This window comes from Polyodon spathula, chromosome 18 (assembly GCF_017654505.1).
Source record: "Polyodon spathula isolate WHYD16114869_AA chromosome 18, ASM1765450v1, whole genome shotgun sequence".
NCBI lineage: Eukaryota > Metazoa > Chordata > Actinopteri > Acipenseriformes > Polyodontidae > Polyodon > Polyodon spathula.
In genome coordinates, this window is record NC_054551.1 from 13214692 (window position 1) to 13234697 (window position 20006).

The 20006-nt window shown below is 42.2% G+C and overlaps 1 protein-coding gene across 4 annotated transcripts in view; it reads right to left on the bottom strand.

Annotated features, from left to right (window-relative positions):
- Nucleotides 1–20006, bottom strand: part of LOC121330914 (ubiquitin carboxyl-terminal hydrolase 22-like) — a 187973-nt gene that overhangs the window by 7728 nt on the left and 160239 nt on the right. For all 4 annotated transcript variants that reach the window (XM_041277880.1, XM_041277884.1, XM_041277881.1 and 1 more), the window contains 4 exons: nt 18238–18404; nt 16939–17086; nt 14669–14774; nt 11319–11477 (listed from right to left, as the gene is read on the bottom strand). In XM_041277880.1, coding sequence (XP_041133814.1) covers nt 11319–11477; nt 14669–14774; nt 16939–17086; nt 18238–18404 — 580 coding nt within the window. The remainder of the gene's footprint in view (nt 1–11318; nt 11478–14668; nt 14775–16938; nt 17087–18237; nt 18405–20006) is intronic.

Genomic DNA, 20006 nt, shown 5'->3' on the forward strand with positions numbered 1-20006 from the left:
AGACCCAATGGTAGGGTCTGAAAGGCTGCTGCCATCAAGACCAGAAGTTTCTGGAACTTCACTACCGTGAGGGATCTGTTGAGCTAAATAGCTTTAAACAGATGGCTATTCTCTGCACTCTGCTGCCCAACAGTGAGGACAGCATGAACCAAGCACACTCCTAGCTTGGAGGCTCTCTGAGAAGGTGTGAGGTGCCTCTTCACATGATTCACCATGAGGTCCAACAGAGGAAGGTAACAAGTACCGTGTGGGCGTCTGCTTGTGCTGGAGATTAGGCACAAAAATGGAGTACTCTGATGCCTTGAGTCTCAGTGGGGCCAGGATAGCTTCCATGCACTCTGAAAAGGCACAGGGAGTTAGAGAGGCCAAGTGACAAGAACAGAAAGAAATGAACTACATAAGAACATAAGAACATAAGAAAATTTACAAACGAGAGGAGGCCATTCGGCCCATCTTGCTCGTTTGGTTGTTAGTAGCTTATTGACCCCAAAATCTCATCAAGCAGCTTCTTGAAGGATCCCAGGGTGTCAGCTTCAACAACATTACTGGGGAGTTGATTCCAGACCCTCACAATTCTCTGTGTAAAAAAGTGTCTCCTATTTTCTGTTCTGAATGCCCCTTTTTCTAAACTCCATTTGTGACCCCTGGTCCTTGTTTCTTTTTTCAGGCTGAAAAAGTCCCTTGGGTCGACACTGTCAATACCTTTTAGAATTTTGAATGCTTGAATTAGGTCGCCACGTAGTCTTCTTTGTTCAAGACTGAACAGATTCAATTCCTTTAGCCTGTCTGCATATGACATGCCTTTTAAGCCCGGAATAATTCTGGTCGCTCTTCTTTGCACTCTTTCTAGAGCAGCAATATCTTTTTTATAGCGAGGTGACCAGAACTGCACACAATATTCAAGATGAGGTCTTACAAGTGCATTGTACAGTTTTAACATTACTTCCCTTGATTTAAATTCAACACTTTTCACAATGTATCCGAGCATCTTGTTAGCCTTTTTTATAGCTTCCCCACATTGCCTAGATGAAGACATTTCTGAGTCAACAAAAACTCCTAGGTCTTTTTCATAGATTCCTTCTCCAATTTCAATATCTCCCATATGATATTTATAATGTACATTTTTATTTCCTGCGTGCAGTACCTTACACTTTTCTCTATTAAATGTCATTTGCCATGTGTCTGCCCAGTTCTGAATCTTGTCTAGATCATTTTGAATGACCTTTGCTGCTGCAACAGTGTTTGCCACTCCTCCTACTTTTGTGTCGTCTGCAAATTTAACAAGTTTGCTTACTATACCAGAATCTAAATCATTAATGTAGATTAGGAATAGCAGAGGACCTAATACTGATCCCTGTGGTACACCGCTGGTTACCACACTCCATTCTGAGGTTTTTCCTCTAATCAGTACTTTCTGTTTTCTACATGTTAACCACTCCCTAATCCATGTACATGCGTTTCCTTGAATCCCAACTGCGTTCAGTTTGAGAATTAATCTTTTGTGCGGGACTTTGTCAAAAGCTTTCTGGAAATCTAAATAAACCATGTCATATGCTTTGCAATTATCCATTATCGATGTTGCATCCTCAAAAAAATCAAGCAAGTTAGTTAGGCACGATCTCCCTTTCCTAAAACCATGTTGACTGTCTCCCAGGACCCTGTTACCATATAGGTAATTTTCCATTTTGGATCTTATTATAGTTTCCATAAGTTTGCATATAATAGAAGTCAGGCTTACTGGTCTGTAGTTACCTGGTTCAGTTTTGTTTCCCTTTTTGTGGATCGGTATTACGTTTGCAATTTTCCAGTCTGTCGGTACCACCCCTGTGTCAAGAGACTGCTGCATGATCTTGGTTAGCGGTTTGTAAATTACTTCTTTCATTTCTTTGAGTACTACTGGGAGGATCTCATCCGGCCCAGGGGATTTGTTTATTTTAAGAGCTCCTAGTCCCTTTAACACTTCTGCCTCAGTTATGCTAAAGTTATTTAAAACTGGATAGGAACTGGATGACATGTGGGGCATGTTGTCAGTATCTTCCTTTGTAAAAACTTGTGAAAAGTAATCATTTAACATATTTGCTATTTTTTTTTCTTCCTCTACGATTTTGCCATTTGTATCTCTTAAACATTTAATCTCCTCTTTGAATGTTCTCTTGCTGTTGTAATATTGGAAAAACATTTTGGAATTGGTTTTAGCTCCCTTAGCAATGTTCATTTCTATTTCTCTCTTGGCCTTTCTAACTTCCTTTTTGACTTGCGTTTGCAGTTCTGTGTACTCTTTCTGCGTACTTTCTTTTTGGTCCTTTTTTAATGCTCTGTAAAGTGCCTTTTTTCGCTGAATATTTTTTTTAATTGATCTATTAAACCATTTTGGCAATTTAGTTTTACATTTAGATTTGTCTACTTTAGGGATATAATTGTTTTGCGCCTCTAGTACTACATTTTTGAAGAACAACCATCCTTCTTCTGTGGGTGTTTTCTCTATTTTACTCCAATCTACTTCTGTTAGTCTCTGTTTCATGCCTTCATAGTTTGCTTTTCTAAAATTGTAAACCTTAGCTTTAGTCTTTACTTTTGGGGATTTAAAAAACACTTCAAATGAGACCATGTTGTGGTCTGAGTTTGCCAGTGGTTCTCTGACCTCTGTTTTAGTTATTCTATCTTCGTTATTTGAAAAGACTAAATCAAGGCATGCCTCCCCTCTAGTGGGTGCCTTCACAAATTGTGTTAGGAAGCAGTCATTTGTCATTTCCACCATTTCTATTTCATCCTTCGCGCTACCCACCGGGTTTTCCCATTTTATTTGGGGGAAGTTGAAATCCCCCATTAGTATGGCTTCTCCTTTGCTACACACATTTCTAATGTCATTGTATAACAGATTATTGTGCTCACCGTCTGAATCTGGCGGTCTATAGCATGCTCCTATTATTATGCCTTTTGAATTTTTGTCTGTTATTCTGACCCATATTGATTCGGTTTTATTTTCTTTGTCCAGGTTTAACACCTGGGCTTCAAGACTGTTTCTTATGTATAGAGCTACCCCTCCTCCTCTTCTGTCCTGCCTGTCTTTCCTATACAGTGTATACCCACAAATATTATATTCGTCCCCATCACTCTCAGACAACCACGTTTCTGTAACACCTATCACATCATGTGCACTGGTTTTATGGGGATGTGGAAATAAGTGTTTTTGAGGTCCACCGTGGTAAACCAGTCGTCTGGCCTGATTGACTGCAACAGCTGTTGCATCGTAAATATTTAGAACCTCCTTCGGCTCATATACAGGTTGACCAACTGGGAGGGGGTCTGTCATGTGAATAGTCTGTTTTTGCAGCAGAGCTGCTACCTCCTGAGACACCACCGTAGTGTCCTGTGGGTCCATAACTTAAGTTACTGTCACGCCCCGAAAGGGAGGGGGATTGTGCCTGAACTGCAGTGAGTAGCTCGTCTCCAGATGGGAGAGCACGTCATCATGCTGCCAATCTGCACTCGTAGCCGCCTGGGACCCCAAGGTGACAGGCCGGGCAGGCGTTGCCGATCTTTCACGCAGTAACTCTGAGAGCACCTGTTGGAACATTTTATTTAGATATGAATCTGGTCTGAATTTGGTCTTACAATACAACTCACAGAATGGGATAAACATTAAGTCATGTTCTGGTTAAATTCCTACTTCGACAGCACGTTGACAAAGATCTTGCTGGTCACTTTGTCCTTGCTAGGACAAGGCTGACCTCCAGGACATTTTGGCCTCTCCTTTGATGTCCAGTTCTAACATGAAAGGCATTTGCCATTTATGGTGGATCATTGTTTTTGTGTTACAGGTACCAGCATATTGTTAAACATCTTTACAAAGTAGATATAAAACAGGTTTTCATAGGAAATTACAGTCAATGTTATGGAGGGTTATAAAAACTAGCTACTTCAAGAGAAACTGGGTTGATCCAGATGCTTTGAAGCTAGGGTTAATACAAATGGACAATTAACAAAGAGATTTATGTCTTTTTCTGATTGGTTTAAGGAAAAATCATGATTTCATTGAGAGACTGCATTTAAACTGAGAATACTAAAATGTTCTTTGTATTGCTCTGATCTGTGCTTGGAAAGAGGATACCTGCAAACTGTTGTCACCACGTAACCTTTAAGATGTCTGGTTGTAACTTTGCAACTCAGAACTTTTATCTTCAATAAACGATACTTAGCTGTACTCGAAAAGAAAAAAGCGACTTCTCCTTCCTTTCTTCTTTTATTTCTTATCTCAACAGCACCGTCCCTTGGTGGGAAACTGCTGCCCAGAGCTTCTCCATCTGCTCCAAGTTCACGATCACTTGGAATGGCGACTCTACTTCCAATTCCTCGCAGGAGAAGGAGAGGCAAAGGAAGATGACGAAGACCTGCGTGGGCTACTCTCCTGGGTGCATTGTCCACTCTCCCTTGACACAGAGCCATGGGAGGGGGGGGGGGGGGGTGTGATGTGGAAAAGCGCTGTGCAGAAGTGAGGGACGTAGAGAGCTCTGTAGAGCTGCAGGAGAGTCGGTTCTCCAGCGTGCACTTGGAGAAATGTGCACGAAACTGCGGTTCATCAGTGCCTCCTTTGCGGGCTCTGGCCCAAGGCAGGAAGATCATCTGCTGTGCTTGTCCTCAACAGGCAGGCTGGCCTTGCATGTCACGCAGGGATAAAACCCAGGCATTATGCAAATAGCAATGCAGTGTACAGTAACACTGCCTCAGTCTGCTTAAAGACAGCAACGGGGCGGATCAAGACCTGAACAAGAGTGGGTTAGTGACCTCTGTACTGGTACAGGTCCACTGGTTTGCAGTTACTGTGGGTAGCACTGTACAGGGATCCCCACCTGTGCAAGCTAATGGCAAAGCCAATCAGTCAGTACTCACACAAGACTGAGGGAAGCCTGCTTGTTAGAATAAACTAACAGCTCTGTTAGAACCGGGACGATACCGAGTCGGTCCAATACCGGGTTTGGTGACTTTAGCGCTGGGTCAGTACTGTACTGGTGCTGCAACCTGGTCCCGGTTCTAGCGCCTGGGTCAGTCATGCATGACCACGACCTTGGACCAGGGTCCCAAGTGTTCACTATGACCCAACCCTTGGGTCGACACTAGAGACATGTCATGTCATCTCTGTGGCCAGTACATAACGGGTCCCACCGTGTTCGCAGTCCCTACGGGTGGACACGTTGATGCCCACCGTTTGCGGCTACTGGCAAGTCAGTCAAGGAGTGTCATTATGTTAAGTTTGATGGTATACATATATATATATATATATATATATATATATATATATATATATATATATATAGTGCCTTGCAAAAGTATTCAGACCCCTGACCTATTCTCTCATATTACTGAATTACAAATGGTACATAGAAATTTCGTTCTGTTTGATATTTTATTTTAAAACACTTAAACTCAAACTCAATTATTGTAAGGTGACATTGGTTTTATGTTGGGAAATATTTTTAAGAAAAATAAAAATATCTTGCTTACATAGGTATTCAACCCCCACACACTAATATTTGGTAGAGCCACCTTTTGCTGCAATAACAGCTTTAAGTCTTTTGGGGTAAGTATGTACCAGCTTTGCACACAGTGTCAGAGTGATTTTGGCCCATTCTTCTTGGCAGATTTGTTCCAGGTTGTTCAGGTTGGTTGGACGATGCTTGTGGACCGCAATTTTCAAATAGCGCCACAGATTCTCAATGGGATTGAGATCAGGACTTTGACTGGGCCACTGTAGGACATTCACCTTTTTGTTCTTGAGCCACTCCAATGTCGCTTTGGCCTTGTGCTTGGGATCATTGTCCTGCTGAAAGGTGAATTTCCTCCCAAGCTTCAGTTTTTTAGCGGACTGAAGCAGACTCTCTTGCAGTATTTTCCTGTATTTTGCTCCATCCATTCTTCCTTCAATTGTAACAAGATGCCCAGTCCCTGCTGATGAGAAGCATCCCCACAGCATGATGCTGCCACCACCATACTTCACTGTAGGGATGGTATGTCTTGAGGCATGGGTAGTGTTAGGTTTGCGCCACACATAGCGCTTTGAGTTTTGGCCAAAAAGCTCTATCTTGGTCTCATCTGACCACAAAACCTTTTCCCCACATCACAGCTGGGTCACTCTCATGCTTTCTGGCAAACTCCAGACGTGTTTTCAGATGGTACTTTTTGAGTAACGGCTTCTTTCTTGCCACCCTCCCATACAGGCCAGTGTTATGCAGAGCTCTTGATATGGTTGACTGGTGCACCATTACTCCACTCCCAGCCACTGAACTCTGTAGCTCCTTCAAAGTGATTGTTGGCCTCTCTGTGGCTTCTCTCACAAGTCTCTTCTTGTTTGAGCGCTGAGTTTTGAGGGACGGCCATTTCTTGGCAGTGCCTGGGTGGTGTGATGCAGCTTCCACTTCCTGATTATTGATCCAACTGTGCTCACTGGGATATCCAAACACTTGGATATTATTTTGTACCCTTTCCCTAATCTATGCATTTGTATTACTTTATCTCTAACTTCTGTAGAATGCTCTTTGGTCTTCATTTTCCTTCAGATTCACAGCCTTACCAATGATCCTTCAACAGTGGGGTTTTTATCTAGAAAATGTGACAGGAACTTTAATGGTTCACAGGTGGAGGCCAATGGTAAGGTAATTGTGTCCTCGTTAGGGCAATTTCTTTCATCGGTGCAAACTGGGAGCTTCCACAGCACAGGGGTTGAATACTTATGCAAGCAAGATATTTCAGTTTTTTATTTTTCTTAAAAATATTTCCCAACATAAAACCAATGTCACCTTACAATAATTGATTTTGAGTTTAAGTGTTTTAAAATAAAATATCAAACAGAATGAAATTTCAATGTACCATTTGTAATTCAGTAATATGAGAGAATTGGTCAGGGGTCTGAATACTTTTGCAAGGCACTGTGCACTGTGTGTGTGTGTGTGTGTGTGTGTGTGTGTGTGTGTGTGTGTGTGTGTGTGTGTGTATATATATATATATATATATATATATATATATATATATATATATATAATATATTTGCGAAAAGAACGATCTTTTCTAATTTAGACAACAATACATACCAGTAAGGATTGTTATGTATGTATTTGTCTGCAGCCAACAAAACTGTATCTCTCAATCTTGTATTTAAAGAGGCTGCAGCCAACAAAACAATTCCATACCAGGTTGTGCACTTCCATCAGTATGGAAGACTCAAATGTCCAGTTTTGAAAGGAACACGTATTGTAGTAAATTCTTTAATTAAAGAAAAAAAAAACTGTATAGTACTACACCTGGTTAAAGAAATCTGTTTGCAAGCCATTCTTTAGGTCAAAGTTGCACTTGCTTGCTCACCTGGGGCCGGTTTTTCCAAACTTTTAATCGTGATAACAGTGATCCAGATTTGTAATCCTATATTTTGTGATCAAGATTACTTTTATCTAGATAATTTTCTGGTTTTTCAGAAAATGTCACTGCTGGATTACATTTATCCAGACAACAAATAATCACGATTACAAAATCCAGTTTTTTGAAGTGGGCTAGTTCTTAATTGTGTATAGTTTTATTAGGCTTCCAAACCAAAGACTGGGAAGCCTATTGTTACTGTTAAAGTTTTTTTTTTTTTTAATTATTTAATTATTATTATTATTATTATTATTATTATTATTATTATTATTATTATTATTATTATTATTATAATTATTAATTAATGTTATTTTTTTTCTTCCCAAAACTTTAAACTGCTGCTGCTTCAAGGCTGTGTGCCTGATCAGGTTCTGAATTGGCAGGTAGCAAGCTGGACACATTGGCTGTCTGAGGCTGAAAAATTTTTGCTGCTGCGTCCCTGCAATTGGCGTCGTGACGCATTTTTGACAAAACCTTTCGAAATCTTCTTCTTGGGAACCGGTGAAGCGATTGATCTGAAACTTGGCATATATCATCAGCATCCAAACTCACATCAAGTTTGCGAAGCAGAAGTTTCTGCGATAAATTATGTCAAAATGGCAGCCACAAATCTTAATGAAAACATGCCCTTAACAGCAAACTGCTGCTATTTGAACACCATTTGACCAATGAACTCCAAACATGGTAGTTATTGTCCCAGTAACAATGGAATACAAATATGTCAAAATGGTTATGTTTTATAAAACAAGATGGCCACCAGGTGTATTTTTACGTCTGAAATTTAATACTCTCTGTTGACAAACTGTTTACTTGACTAACTCCAAACTTCACAAGCATCATCCTTGACTTTTAAGAAACTGGTGTTAAACCGAAATGGCTGTAAGATGCATTTCTTCTTGAAACCTCATGAAATCTTCTTCTTTGGAACCATTCAAGTGATTGATCTGACACTTGGCATATATTGTCACCATCCAAACTTGCTTGCAAAGCAGAAGTTGCTGTGATACAATTCATTAGTAAAATTGCTGCCACAAATTTCACTGAAATGCGCCCTTAACAGCAGATTGCTTTTATTTGAAAACCGTCTGACCAACAGACTCCAAACTTGGTAGACATCGTTCCGGCGACAGCGGAATACAAATATGTTAAAATGGTTATGTTGTGTGAAACAATATGGCTGCTAGTCTTACATTTTCTTCTTATATACTGCTTCAGTTTAAAAATGGTTCACTTGATTAACTCCAAACTTGAAAACCATCGTGCCTGTGTCGGTAAAACTTACATTTTCAAAAATGGCATTTGTGCGTTAAACAAGATGGCTGCCTGATGCATTTGTTGAAGTTGCTGATTTTAAACTTGGCACATTGAGAACTAAACACGCTTAGATGGGTACTGATACTGGGGCTTGGGAGCCATAACACTGCCTGCAAGCTAAAGGCCGGGAAGCCTATTGTTATTGTTAAAGTTTTTTTTTATTATTATTATTATTATTATTAGGCAGCGACCCCAGGCGAAGCAGAGCCCAGAGCAGAGGAGAGACAGGCAACTCCAGGCAATGCAGGACCTTCGGCACCCCCAGGCAAAGCGGGACCCCCGGCAACCACAGGCGATGCGGAGCACCAGGCAGCCCCAGGTGATGCAGACGTGGCATCCTTGGGTGGTGCGAGGCAGGGTAGCAACAGTCCCTCGGAAGGGGACAACGGCAGTGAACCCTCGGGAGGCGACTGCAGGAGAAGAGCCAGGACTAGTGGTGCTGCTGGGGTTAGCCCTCTTCGCAGCTGCTGCGACCCAACGGTTTTCCCCCATGCTCCCCTCAGCAACCTATGCAGGGGATGCTGAGGACCAGCATCAATCTGCCCTGGTCCCGCCAATGATGAAGGGAGAGGCAGCTCCTGCTTCTCTCCCTCTAGCGGGGGTGGAGACAGATGCAGCTCCTGCTGCTCTGCTCCTAGTGGTGGTGGAGACAGAGGCAGCTCCTGCTCCTCTTCTCCAAATGGTGATGGTGGTAGAGATAGAGGCAGCTCCTGCTGCTCTGCTCCTGGCGAAGGCGGCAGGGGCTCCTCACCTACTGGCGGCGAAGACGGCAGGGCCTCCTCCCCTTCTGGCTGCGAAGGTGGCAAGGGCTCCTCCCCTTCTGGCTGCAGTGGGGGAACCAGCAAGCATACTCCCTCTGCTGGTAGAGGTGGGAGCGGCAAGTAGTCCTCCCACGGCGGTGGAGGTACCACCAGCAGGTATTCTCCATCTGCTGGTGGAGGTGGGAGCTGCACGCAGTCCTCCCACGGTGGTGGAGGCTGAACCAGCAGGTACTCTCCCTCTGCTGGTGGAGGTGGGAACGGCATGTAGTCCTCCCATGGAGGTGGAGGTGCAACCAGCAGGTATTCTCCCTCTGCTGGTGGAGTTGGCAGGCAGTCCTCCCACGGCGGTTGCAGGTGAACCAGCAGATATTCTCCCTCTGCTGGTGGAGGTGGGAGTGAAAAACAGTCCTCCCATGGCGGTGTAGGTGGAATCCAGCAGGAATTCTACCTCTGCTGGCAGGTACCTGGGCAGTGAACGTTCGGCCTTCCCCTTTTTGGGCTGTGGACGCACCGCCCCCCCCCACCTCCTTGGGCTATGGATGCACGACTCCCCCCTCTTGGGCATCTCCCACTCAGGCGCAGGACATTCAGGCTCCTCCCACTCAGGCGCAGGATGTTCGGGCTCCTCCCACTCAGGCACAGGATGTTTGGGCTGCTCCCTCTTGGGCTGTAGTGGGGGTGGGCACAGCACGCGTTTCTCTGGTGGGAGGGGGCAGTTCGCTGGGAAATGTCCCCTCTCCCCACAGATGCAGCAGCAATACTGCACTCCCATGCTGTGGAGGAGGGCTTCCCAGGTTCCCAGCTAACCTCTTGTGGTTGTGGCTCCACCTCCTCTTCCTGAGGTGGAGAGTGGTAACCGTCGGCCAACACGTGGCCCGCCTTGCCAACCTCAAAGTACCACTCCTCCCCACTCAAGCATGTCAGACAGACTTGCTGTGGCTGTTGCTTCCTCCAGCTCCTCTTTCTTCTTCTTCCTCCCATCTCTCCTCACCCTCCTCACTCCAAAAAGTTTATAACAAAAAAAAAGAAAAAACTGCGTACCTCTTCTGCAATACCTCTTCCAGCCTGTGTCCAGGAGGGGCTGGTGATCCCACGAGTGCCACCACGTGTGGCAGAAAATGGCATTGCGGTGACGTCAGGCCAGAAGCCGGAAGAATAACAAACAGGCAGGTAAGTACTGCAGTTGAAAAAAAGAGACACGTGGTGCGCCGTTTTATTTAGAACACAAAAATAAAATATTTAAACAAAACAAATTCACTGCTCACAGAGCACAAAAATAACAGATTTAACAAACCAAATAACAAACACAAATAGGTCAGGCTGCGCAAATCACCTTCACTGTTCCTATAAATGTTTTAAAATTAATCTCTCCTCTCGCTCTCCCGTTCTCCACTTCTCAAACCTGGAGTGCAGAGAGCTGCAGGTATTTATACAGGTGACCATCTCCCGATTAGCAACAAATTAATCACTTAATTCAGGAGATGGCCACCTTCTGCATCAGTTTTTAATGTGGATGGGACCATCCACGCTGCAAAACATATACAAAACAAAACAAAACCGCACAGCTATCCCGTCATATTTACACATACAAAAACAATAAACAAAACACACGTTGGTTCGCCGTCATATATACAACTACAGTAAATAAATCATAATAAACAAACCACATGGCTTTCACCGTCATTTAAATATATATATAAAATAACTGAATGCTCGCCCTGTTACAGTCCTATAACACATGTTTCTTTCAAAACTTTGAGACCTGTGCAGCAATCGGAAGTGCATGATGGTTAAGACTTCTGAAATTATGTTGTGTGTGAAAGGATAAAGAAGTACCTTCGGAGACAGTCTGTGAGTGTGGTGGTTCCTGATGCATGGCTTTCTCCATTCACTGCACTCCCATCGCTACCCGGGCTCAGTGGCCAAAAAGGGGTGGAGGAGCCAGGCAGGTCCAAACTAATATCCCAGAAAGGGTCTATGGTAGTGGAAACACCACTGAAAAACAAAGCAAACAATACTGAGTGTGAAGGGTCTGTATGGATTCAGGGCAATTCTACAGAAAGTAATCCCCACGGTAATCAAATGATAGAATCTACCTGTGAAATCCGTCATATTTTTCTTTGCACACATATTATATGGGATGTATATTTTGCTATATAGGAGCAAGGTGAAGGCACTGCAATCTGTTGCAATACATCATCCCTCCACAAGGGGGCCTCCCCTTTAGTTTTACCAGCACTGTAAAAAGAGGACATCCCTTTTGAAATCCACACTAATTCTGCCTATGACTGCTTTTCTGAGCTATCTGAGTAGGTGGGAGCTCTGTTCAGATGAACACCACATAACAATCTCAAGAGGGAACACATTTAAACAGCGCTGAAAACTGCTGTGCTTAAAATCCAGGGTACTCAATCTAGGGCAATAAAACAACTAATAGTAGGACATTTGCCTGAGAGACAATTTTTTTACAGAACCCAAGTAATAAGTAGCTGTTGTGCTCTCTGTACGGACAAGCACACACCTTCTGCAAAAAATGCTGTAAGGTTAGGTAAACTGCCTGAAGCTCCAAAACTATTATGTGGAGACCCTGCTATGGGGGGTTCCACACCTCCTGCCATTCCACACAGCGCTGCAGCCCAGGCTGGACATGTCCGTGGTGACGAACTCCCTTCTGGTGACACTGCCTAGCAGTACGCCTGTCATAGATGGGCAGGCTGTTTCCACCAAGAGAGTCCCTTTAAACAGTGACAAGACACTCAACAGGCGGTCGCGGTTCAACGAAAAACTCTGCTGTTCAACCAGGCCTGCAGAGGGCACATGCGCAGCAGACCCAATAGCAGAGTCTGGGAAGCTGCTGCCATCAAGCCCAGAAGTTTCTGGAACTTCACTACCGTGAGCGCTCTGTTGAGCTGAAAGAGCTCTAAACAGGCAGCTATTATCTGCTCTTTGCACACTGCAGTCCGACAATGTGGACAGCATGGACCTGGAATCTGAACACACACCTAGACAGGAAGCTATCTGAGAAGACTGACTCTTCGCATGATTCACTGTAAGGCCCAACCGTTGAAATGAGCCAGTTGTCCAGATAACTGAGCACACTAATGCCTTTGAGTCATGCACTTTTTAGAAGGCACAGGGAGCTAGGGAGTGGCCAAATGGCAAGACAAGGAACTTGTACACAGGTACTTCTTACGGGGATGTGGAAATAGGCATCTTTGAGGTCCACCATGTTGAACCAGTCACTTGGCCTGACTGACTGCAACAGCTGTTGCATTGTCAACATTTTGCTCCTTCGACTCAGATACAGGTTGACCTGTCTGAGGTCGAGGATCGGTCTGAGGCCATCATCCCACTTTGGCACTAGGAAGTACCTGGAGTAGAACCCTTCCTCCAACTGGAGGGGGTCTATCATGCGAATAGCCCATTTTTCAGCAGAGTTGCTATCTCCTGAGACACCACCCCGCCGTCCTGTGGGTCTGTGACTTACCTTACATTCATGCCCTGAAAGGGAGGGAGACCATGCTTGAACTGCAGGGAGTAGCTGGTCTGAACGGTAGTAAACACCCATATGGCTCCCTGCTGCATGGTTTGTGGCTTGGCCTGAGGCTTCTGTCTCTGCACCGGAAGGCAGAACCTATTAAAGCCTCTGCACTAACAGCTGTGGGCCGATTCTGAATATCACCTCTGGAATCAGGTGCAGCCAGCTAGGAAGTAAGGCTGGCCTTGCATGTCTCGCAGGGACAAAACCCAGACATGATACAAGAAGCAAGCAATGCTGCCTCAGTCTGCTTATAGATAGCAACCGGATAGGACAAGATCCAAAAAAGACGGATTTGGTACTGGACCGGGGGTGTGAGCACCGGTCGATAGCGGGCTGTGTAGGACCGGGCAGAAACCGAGTTGGTTCCATATCAGTTCAGTGACTTTAGCACTGGGCGGTACAGGCATGGTACCAGGTCAGTAGCAGTTCTGTGATTTTAGCACCGTGTCAGTACGGCCAAGGTCGGCACCGGTGTGGTAACTTTGGTCCCAGTTCAGTACCGGGTCGGGAACAGAGCGGTAACCTCGGTCCCATACCGGCCCACCGGTTCATTGTCAACGTGGGTAGCAATGTACAGGGATGCTTTCCTGTACAAGCCACACACGAAACCGGGGAAGCCTGTTTGCTAGATGTTACTAACAGCCTACGTAATGGTAATGCTAAAAGTAGTCACCAAAGCAGCATCAAGACACTGTGGATGAGACTGCAAGCAATCAACACCCGAAGTGCATATCGTGGTCCTGCACAGTGCTGCTGAGCCCAGCAGCTGCTCATACTGTGCAAATAAGACTTATGTTGCTGGATCTGTGGGAAGGAGCGACTAAGCGCAGTTTCATGTGGGGCACAAGGCCGCAGTGGGACTTCACAAGCAACAGGCTGTAGTGCACAAATTACGCATAATTCGTGAAAACTATTACAGCGATTTTAATATCACATACATTTTGTGTAAAAACCCAATAAATGTGAAATATATTGCAGACAATGGTTACATTTCGTACTTGAAAGGGATCCTGATGATACAAAAACATGGATTTGGCAAGGAGTTCCCATCAAGTCGACACCCCACCACACGTGAAAAAAATCTCAACACAGACCTGCCAGAAAAGAAGCAAGGCACTCGGGTGTAGGGGTGCAGAGAATCATTGTGACACTTTCTTTACATGATATATCTTACAGTAACAGAGGTGTGTATCGTTTCTTTCGTGATGCAAGACCAAAAGCACAGCATAGCTCATTGTAGTTCACCAAATTGCTCTTGAATGTGTGTTTTTATAGTTGGTATGAATATATACTCTCCCTATCCCATTTCATTGTTGTCTTTTAACAGAAAAGTCCATCATTAAATGATCATTTGATCTTATTAGGTGTCATACAAGTAGCCCATCAGGAGCATGACATGTATCATGACAAATATCTTATCACGACCTGCACATCGTGAAATATATTGTATTGGGACATTAGCGTATCGTTAGACCCCTACCAAATACTGTACTGTTAACTGTCAATGAAGAAAAAAAAGTCAAAAAATAAGGTTCTATAGTAGAAATAAAACAAACAGTGGATTAAGAAATAAAAAGAATGAATGCATTTTAGCTGCAAGGCTGATTAGAGGCCCATCAGTGCACAAGTTAGAGTACATTCTTACTGGCAGACTTGACAGGTGACATCAGACTGTAGCCCACCAGTGAAGATTTGGTCAATGATGCAGTTACAGTGGTTTGGGTTGTTGGCCTTTTTCCCACTGTCATCATCTAGGCCAAAAAAAAAAAAAAAAATACAGGTTGAAAACAGATCATTTAAAATAATTTCAAGCATGTAAATAAATTGGACAAGCCCATTTCCCTTAATGAATAAGAATTGCCTTTCATTCCATGCACTTGCCCGAGCTACATTTTATTAGCAAAATGGAAACTGACAAACCTGAATGCATTCCTAGTGCTAAAGCAAAGCTCCAGGAAGCTGTATATTCAAATTATTTTTTGTACACCAAAGAAGAATTCTGTGGCTTGCCTGACAATAATATGAAGCTCCTTTCACACTGGCATGCTCTACCCGGGTCGGAACCTACCCGGATCAAGGCCCGGTGTTGACTACACGATTTCACACTGCTTTTGATAAAGCACAGTTGACCTGGGTGACATTCGCAAATAAAAAATACGCATATCAAAGCCTGTTACAGACACTTCCATCCAAGTTGCTCTGGACTGAACCATCAGCCCAAATGTTGATTAGGGCAAATGTTTCTTCGTCCCTGCTGCAATCTGGCTCACGATGTGTCAGATGTGTCTCAAGCAACAAAAATATGGCTTTCCTTTACTGTGGCCCATTTGCAAATAAGAAATAATAAACAGTATAGCCAATCCTAATGTGATGTCATTTACACTGATATAAACTATAATACAATCCAATTGATACAAAATACCTGATAAAAAGGAATTTGAGATGATAGAAATCAGACAGTAAGATACTAGAAAGTCAAATCAAATTAAAAGTTAGACATTTTCATACAAAATATTTAGCAGATGCATCTCATCAGATGTGAAAGCAGAAAATCTCCTTCCTATATTGCCACCTACAATCATCTTTGATTATTCAAAGGCTTTTATTTGAAAAATTAGGAAGTCTGATGTCGTCTTTTAAGTGTCACCTTCACAACAAAAAAAAAACGTAGTGTGGATCTGCCCTGCTTGAATCAACGGAGGGCAGTGCATTAATCATTAGGGAATATCAATGGCACCTGATGTCTGATATTTAAAAGGGCAGGGCTATTGTAAAAGCAACAAAGGCAGTAAAACGGCAGGATTTTTAAATAAAAGTACACATTTTTTGTATATACTATTAAGCACTCAATAGTGCTGAATTAAAAAATACTTCATCAATTCAATGACAAACACTAAGACTTCCAGTCAAAACATTTGTCATTTAACTTAAGTTTCTTTTAGTACTTCTATTTCTGTAATTGTCCTATATCATTTTTTATTTATACTGCAGTACTTAAACTGCTCTGCCCTTTACAAATTGGCAGGGATGGGGTTAAATTCCCCTACCCACCTGGGTTTATTGTGTTCAAGTGGCTGGAGTTGATTGGAGTAATTAATGATCAATCAGCACCCAGCCACCTACATAAAAGGAGGCCTCAGCTTCCCATTAGGGAGAGGAGGGAGCTGAGGGAGCAAGCTGGTGTTTTGCTTGCTTGCTGTTTTTTTGGTTGGGGGGGGGGGGGGGGGGGGGGGGGTTAAATACCTTTGTTTTGGCCCTTGTGCCCTTTTATTTTGTGCTTATTTATAATAAAAGTATTATTTTTTTGAACTGCAGTCTGTCTCTGGGCCTCTATCCACTCGCCAGCCTGTCACACTTGGTGTCAGCAGTGGGATTATAGCGCCGTCGGCAGGCTCGGAGCAGTACTGCAGGGTTGTTTTTTTTTTTTTTGGAACTTTTGGGACAATTTTTTTAAATAAATAAATAAATAAATAATGGGAAAGAAAATATAAAAATAAACCAGCAAATAAAAAAAACAGCAAGCACAAACAACAGCTTGCTTCCTCAGCTCCCTAATGGGAAGCTGAGGCCTTCTTTTATGTCAGGTGGCTGGGTGCCGATTGATCGTTAATTACTCCAATCAACCCCAGCCACCTGAACACAATAAACCCAGGCAGGTAGGGGAATTTAACTCCATCCCTGCCAATCTATAAAAGGGCAGAGCTCTGCTCTGCCACATTGCACCTGAGTGTTTCAAATTAGTTTAACTAAGATTTTCCTTTGAGAAGATTTTCCAATGGAGCAAAAAACTTTGATAAGAATAAAAAAATCTAAACAATCAAAAAACCCTTACCACACAACACCTTCCATGTTCAGATATTAGTAGTGATTTTTTGATGCAGTCCATTGCCCCACAGTAATACAGCCTGTTTTTACCTTTGCAATGTCTGTGTAATACGTCTAATGCTGCAATGAGGAACTCGTGTGCGTCTTGCTGCTCGTACCCTGCTAAATGCCGTGCATGCGTCCACACCAGGTGCAATAACCTAAAGGGAATGTGAGGGGATCGATGTCCAGAGTAAAACTACAGAGGAAACAAAAAAGACAAAATGTTACACAAAATTGTACTTTATAAAATGGCAAGAACAGCAACAGCAATCTCATTGGCTAACAAGTGTTTCAACCTGTCACCATAGCAACACAGCTTGAAACTTTCTGAACTCTGCGATTCACTGGACAATCACTTAATTTTGGTTCCTCACAATCTGCAGGTCCAGGCTGTGTAACGGGCCGAAGGGTGTAGATATTGGACCATATTTGAACATCCTGTCACATGTTATTGTTTTCTTCTTCAAATATATTTGTGCCATGTTATAACAAGAGCTTTCTAGATTGGTAAAAGCTACACATTATTAGATACAATAAAATACATCATATATAAATAAAGGAAATAAGACGCTATTATTAAAAACAACCCCTTGCATACAAAGTCCAATATATCCTTAATGCTTATCCAATCTAGATGCCTTGTAAATTAGCTGCGGCTTTCTAGATATAAAATGATGGATTGCTTATGCAGACAGCCAGGATGCAAGATGAATGACTTCTAGTTAAGGGCCGAGGTGAAAGCTGCAGTAATCCTTGATGTAAAATTGTTGATGAAAGTGCTCTTCACCATAACTCTGGAAAGCACTGCAGTCACTGTGGACTGGTTTCCTTTAGGTAGGTGCAGCCAGAGCGCTGAGTCATCTCCATTCTGACTCTCAAGGCAAGGTGTTGGCTACTCAGGCTGCAGACAATGATATTTTGATTTATAAACTATTCCCATTTGCAATTGGATTGTTTTCAGTGTAATAAATAGTAGTGTAATAATAAGACAACCTGAGAAGAAATGCGTGCACTTTAAAAAGTAAAGAAAAATAAAATAAAGTCTAATATTATCTTTAAACTAATCTATTTCGGAACAGCAGAAGAGCGTAACATTTGTTGAATTATTCAGTGGCTTAATTGCATTTTGGGAACAAACACACTTAAAACGGAGACTAAACTTGCCTACAAAAAAAATAAAATCTTCACTTGGACAGTCAGCGTTTTGAGACTACAAAATAAATGCTACACTTAAAGCTAAAAGGTTTTACTAATAGAGGATTTTGTTTTACTCTTAATGCGTTAGTCAGATAGAGATTTGTCTAGGAGGCTTTGAACATTTAAAAAGTACAGTCCTTAAACACTTACCTCTTGAAAAAGCTGGGACATTTCACAAACCAGACAGGAATTGGATAGCATTTTACATTTATGTCTGTCCGAGAGGAAAAAATCTCGAAGTAGTGGGGTATGGGTAAGTGCCTGGACAATACAATTCATAAAGCAAGTGTTCCCTAGGTTTATTAGGCCTCGAAGACCTAAAACAAACAGAGACAGAAACAGAAACAACAGGCAATGAGAGTGTGTTTAAACCACATTTTACAATAAAACAGAAAAAGCAATAACAAATGGACATGCTGTACACCCCCGCTGATAGTACATGTATTCACAGGCAGATTTAGTGCATCCTCATCATGTTTCATCACAACTGGATAAGTGGTTCTATAGTCACTGAACAGCGATGGAAACAAGAACTCCTACTGCATAGCAGTTTCACCCTTTCCATGTTTTACTACTAGCTTGATTAGACACAGTGAATAGGTAACAAGCTCAGGTGTGTCATACTGAACTCATAGTAAAACCAGGAATTGATCAAACTTCTATGCAATGAGAATCTTATTTCCAACCCTAGTTACTGTATATAAAATATAAGTGTGACATAAATAGACAGTGTCCATATATTATACACCACACCATATATATTCTTTATATACACTACCCATAACTTAAGCCATAGTGTTTTGTCAAAATTTGATTAAAAAATATCTAGGGGTGTGTGTAAAGAGGGAAGGACATGTAGCCTTGAGGTAACGCCCTCTTGAGGATCATGATCAATGGATGAGAACTCTGAGGCTTCTAATGCTTAATATCCTGAAGCACCCAAGCAATCAATAGGGACTTGTGGTTTATCCCCTCTATATAACATTTCATTCAATGAATGAATTCACATTCGCTGGTAAACTAGTAAACTACAAAAACTATTGTACAATAGTGTGTTGGCAACGATCAAATAATAAAAGGGGCATTTGCGTACATATTTTTCTACCTGCATTACACAGTAGCAGCACATCAAGGCTTATTGTTACATATGTACCCACTACAGAGAGACTATATCTTTTCATATTTAAGGCATGAAGACAGACAGCACAGAGGCTATAGAGGAATTTAATTTAATTTATATGTTCCAATTACAGCTGTGCCAGAGTGAAGGAATAGACACACGATAATAATGCAGAGTAGCTAAACATGGACTGCACATGTTTGTATGAATTGAATGTTAAAGTTTTCTTGTTTTAATACTAAAGTGCAACTGAATAAGAGTTTCCCAGTGGTTTATAGAGATTTGGAGCAAAAGTCTACATCATCGGAGTTTACTGGAAGTGCTCCTTTAACATAAACAAAGACACATAAGAGGACAACATGCCAGAATTGTTAAAAAATAAACACTTACATATTGTATGCATTCGTTTGGTTACAGTAGTCTGAATTGATTAGGCTAAAAAAAAAATGACAATAGCTAACACAGCTAGATAGTAACTCTTTAAGGTCACGCTTTATTTTAACAGCCTTTTTTAAAGTTTATTGACTGTTAACAAACACTGTTAATTTGTAGCTGAGGATTAGGGTTAATAGAAACCTCATTTAATTTGCTAAACATTACTGCAGTAACAATTTAAACCAATTTCAAGCATATGATCAATTGGGTACTGATCATCTGGTGTTTGATTGATCTTCCATAGGGCTCTGGTGTTTGCAGTTTTAGCTGGCCTATTATATATTAACTAACAGTTACAAGAAAATAAGCAATGTACATTAACATGTTTATTAGCTGCCTGTTAACAATTAATAAACAAAGAAAA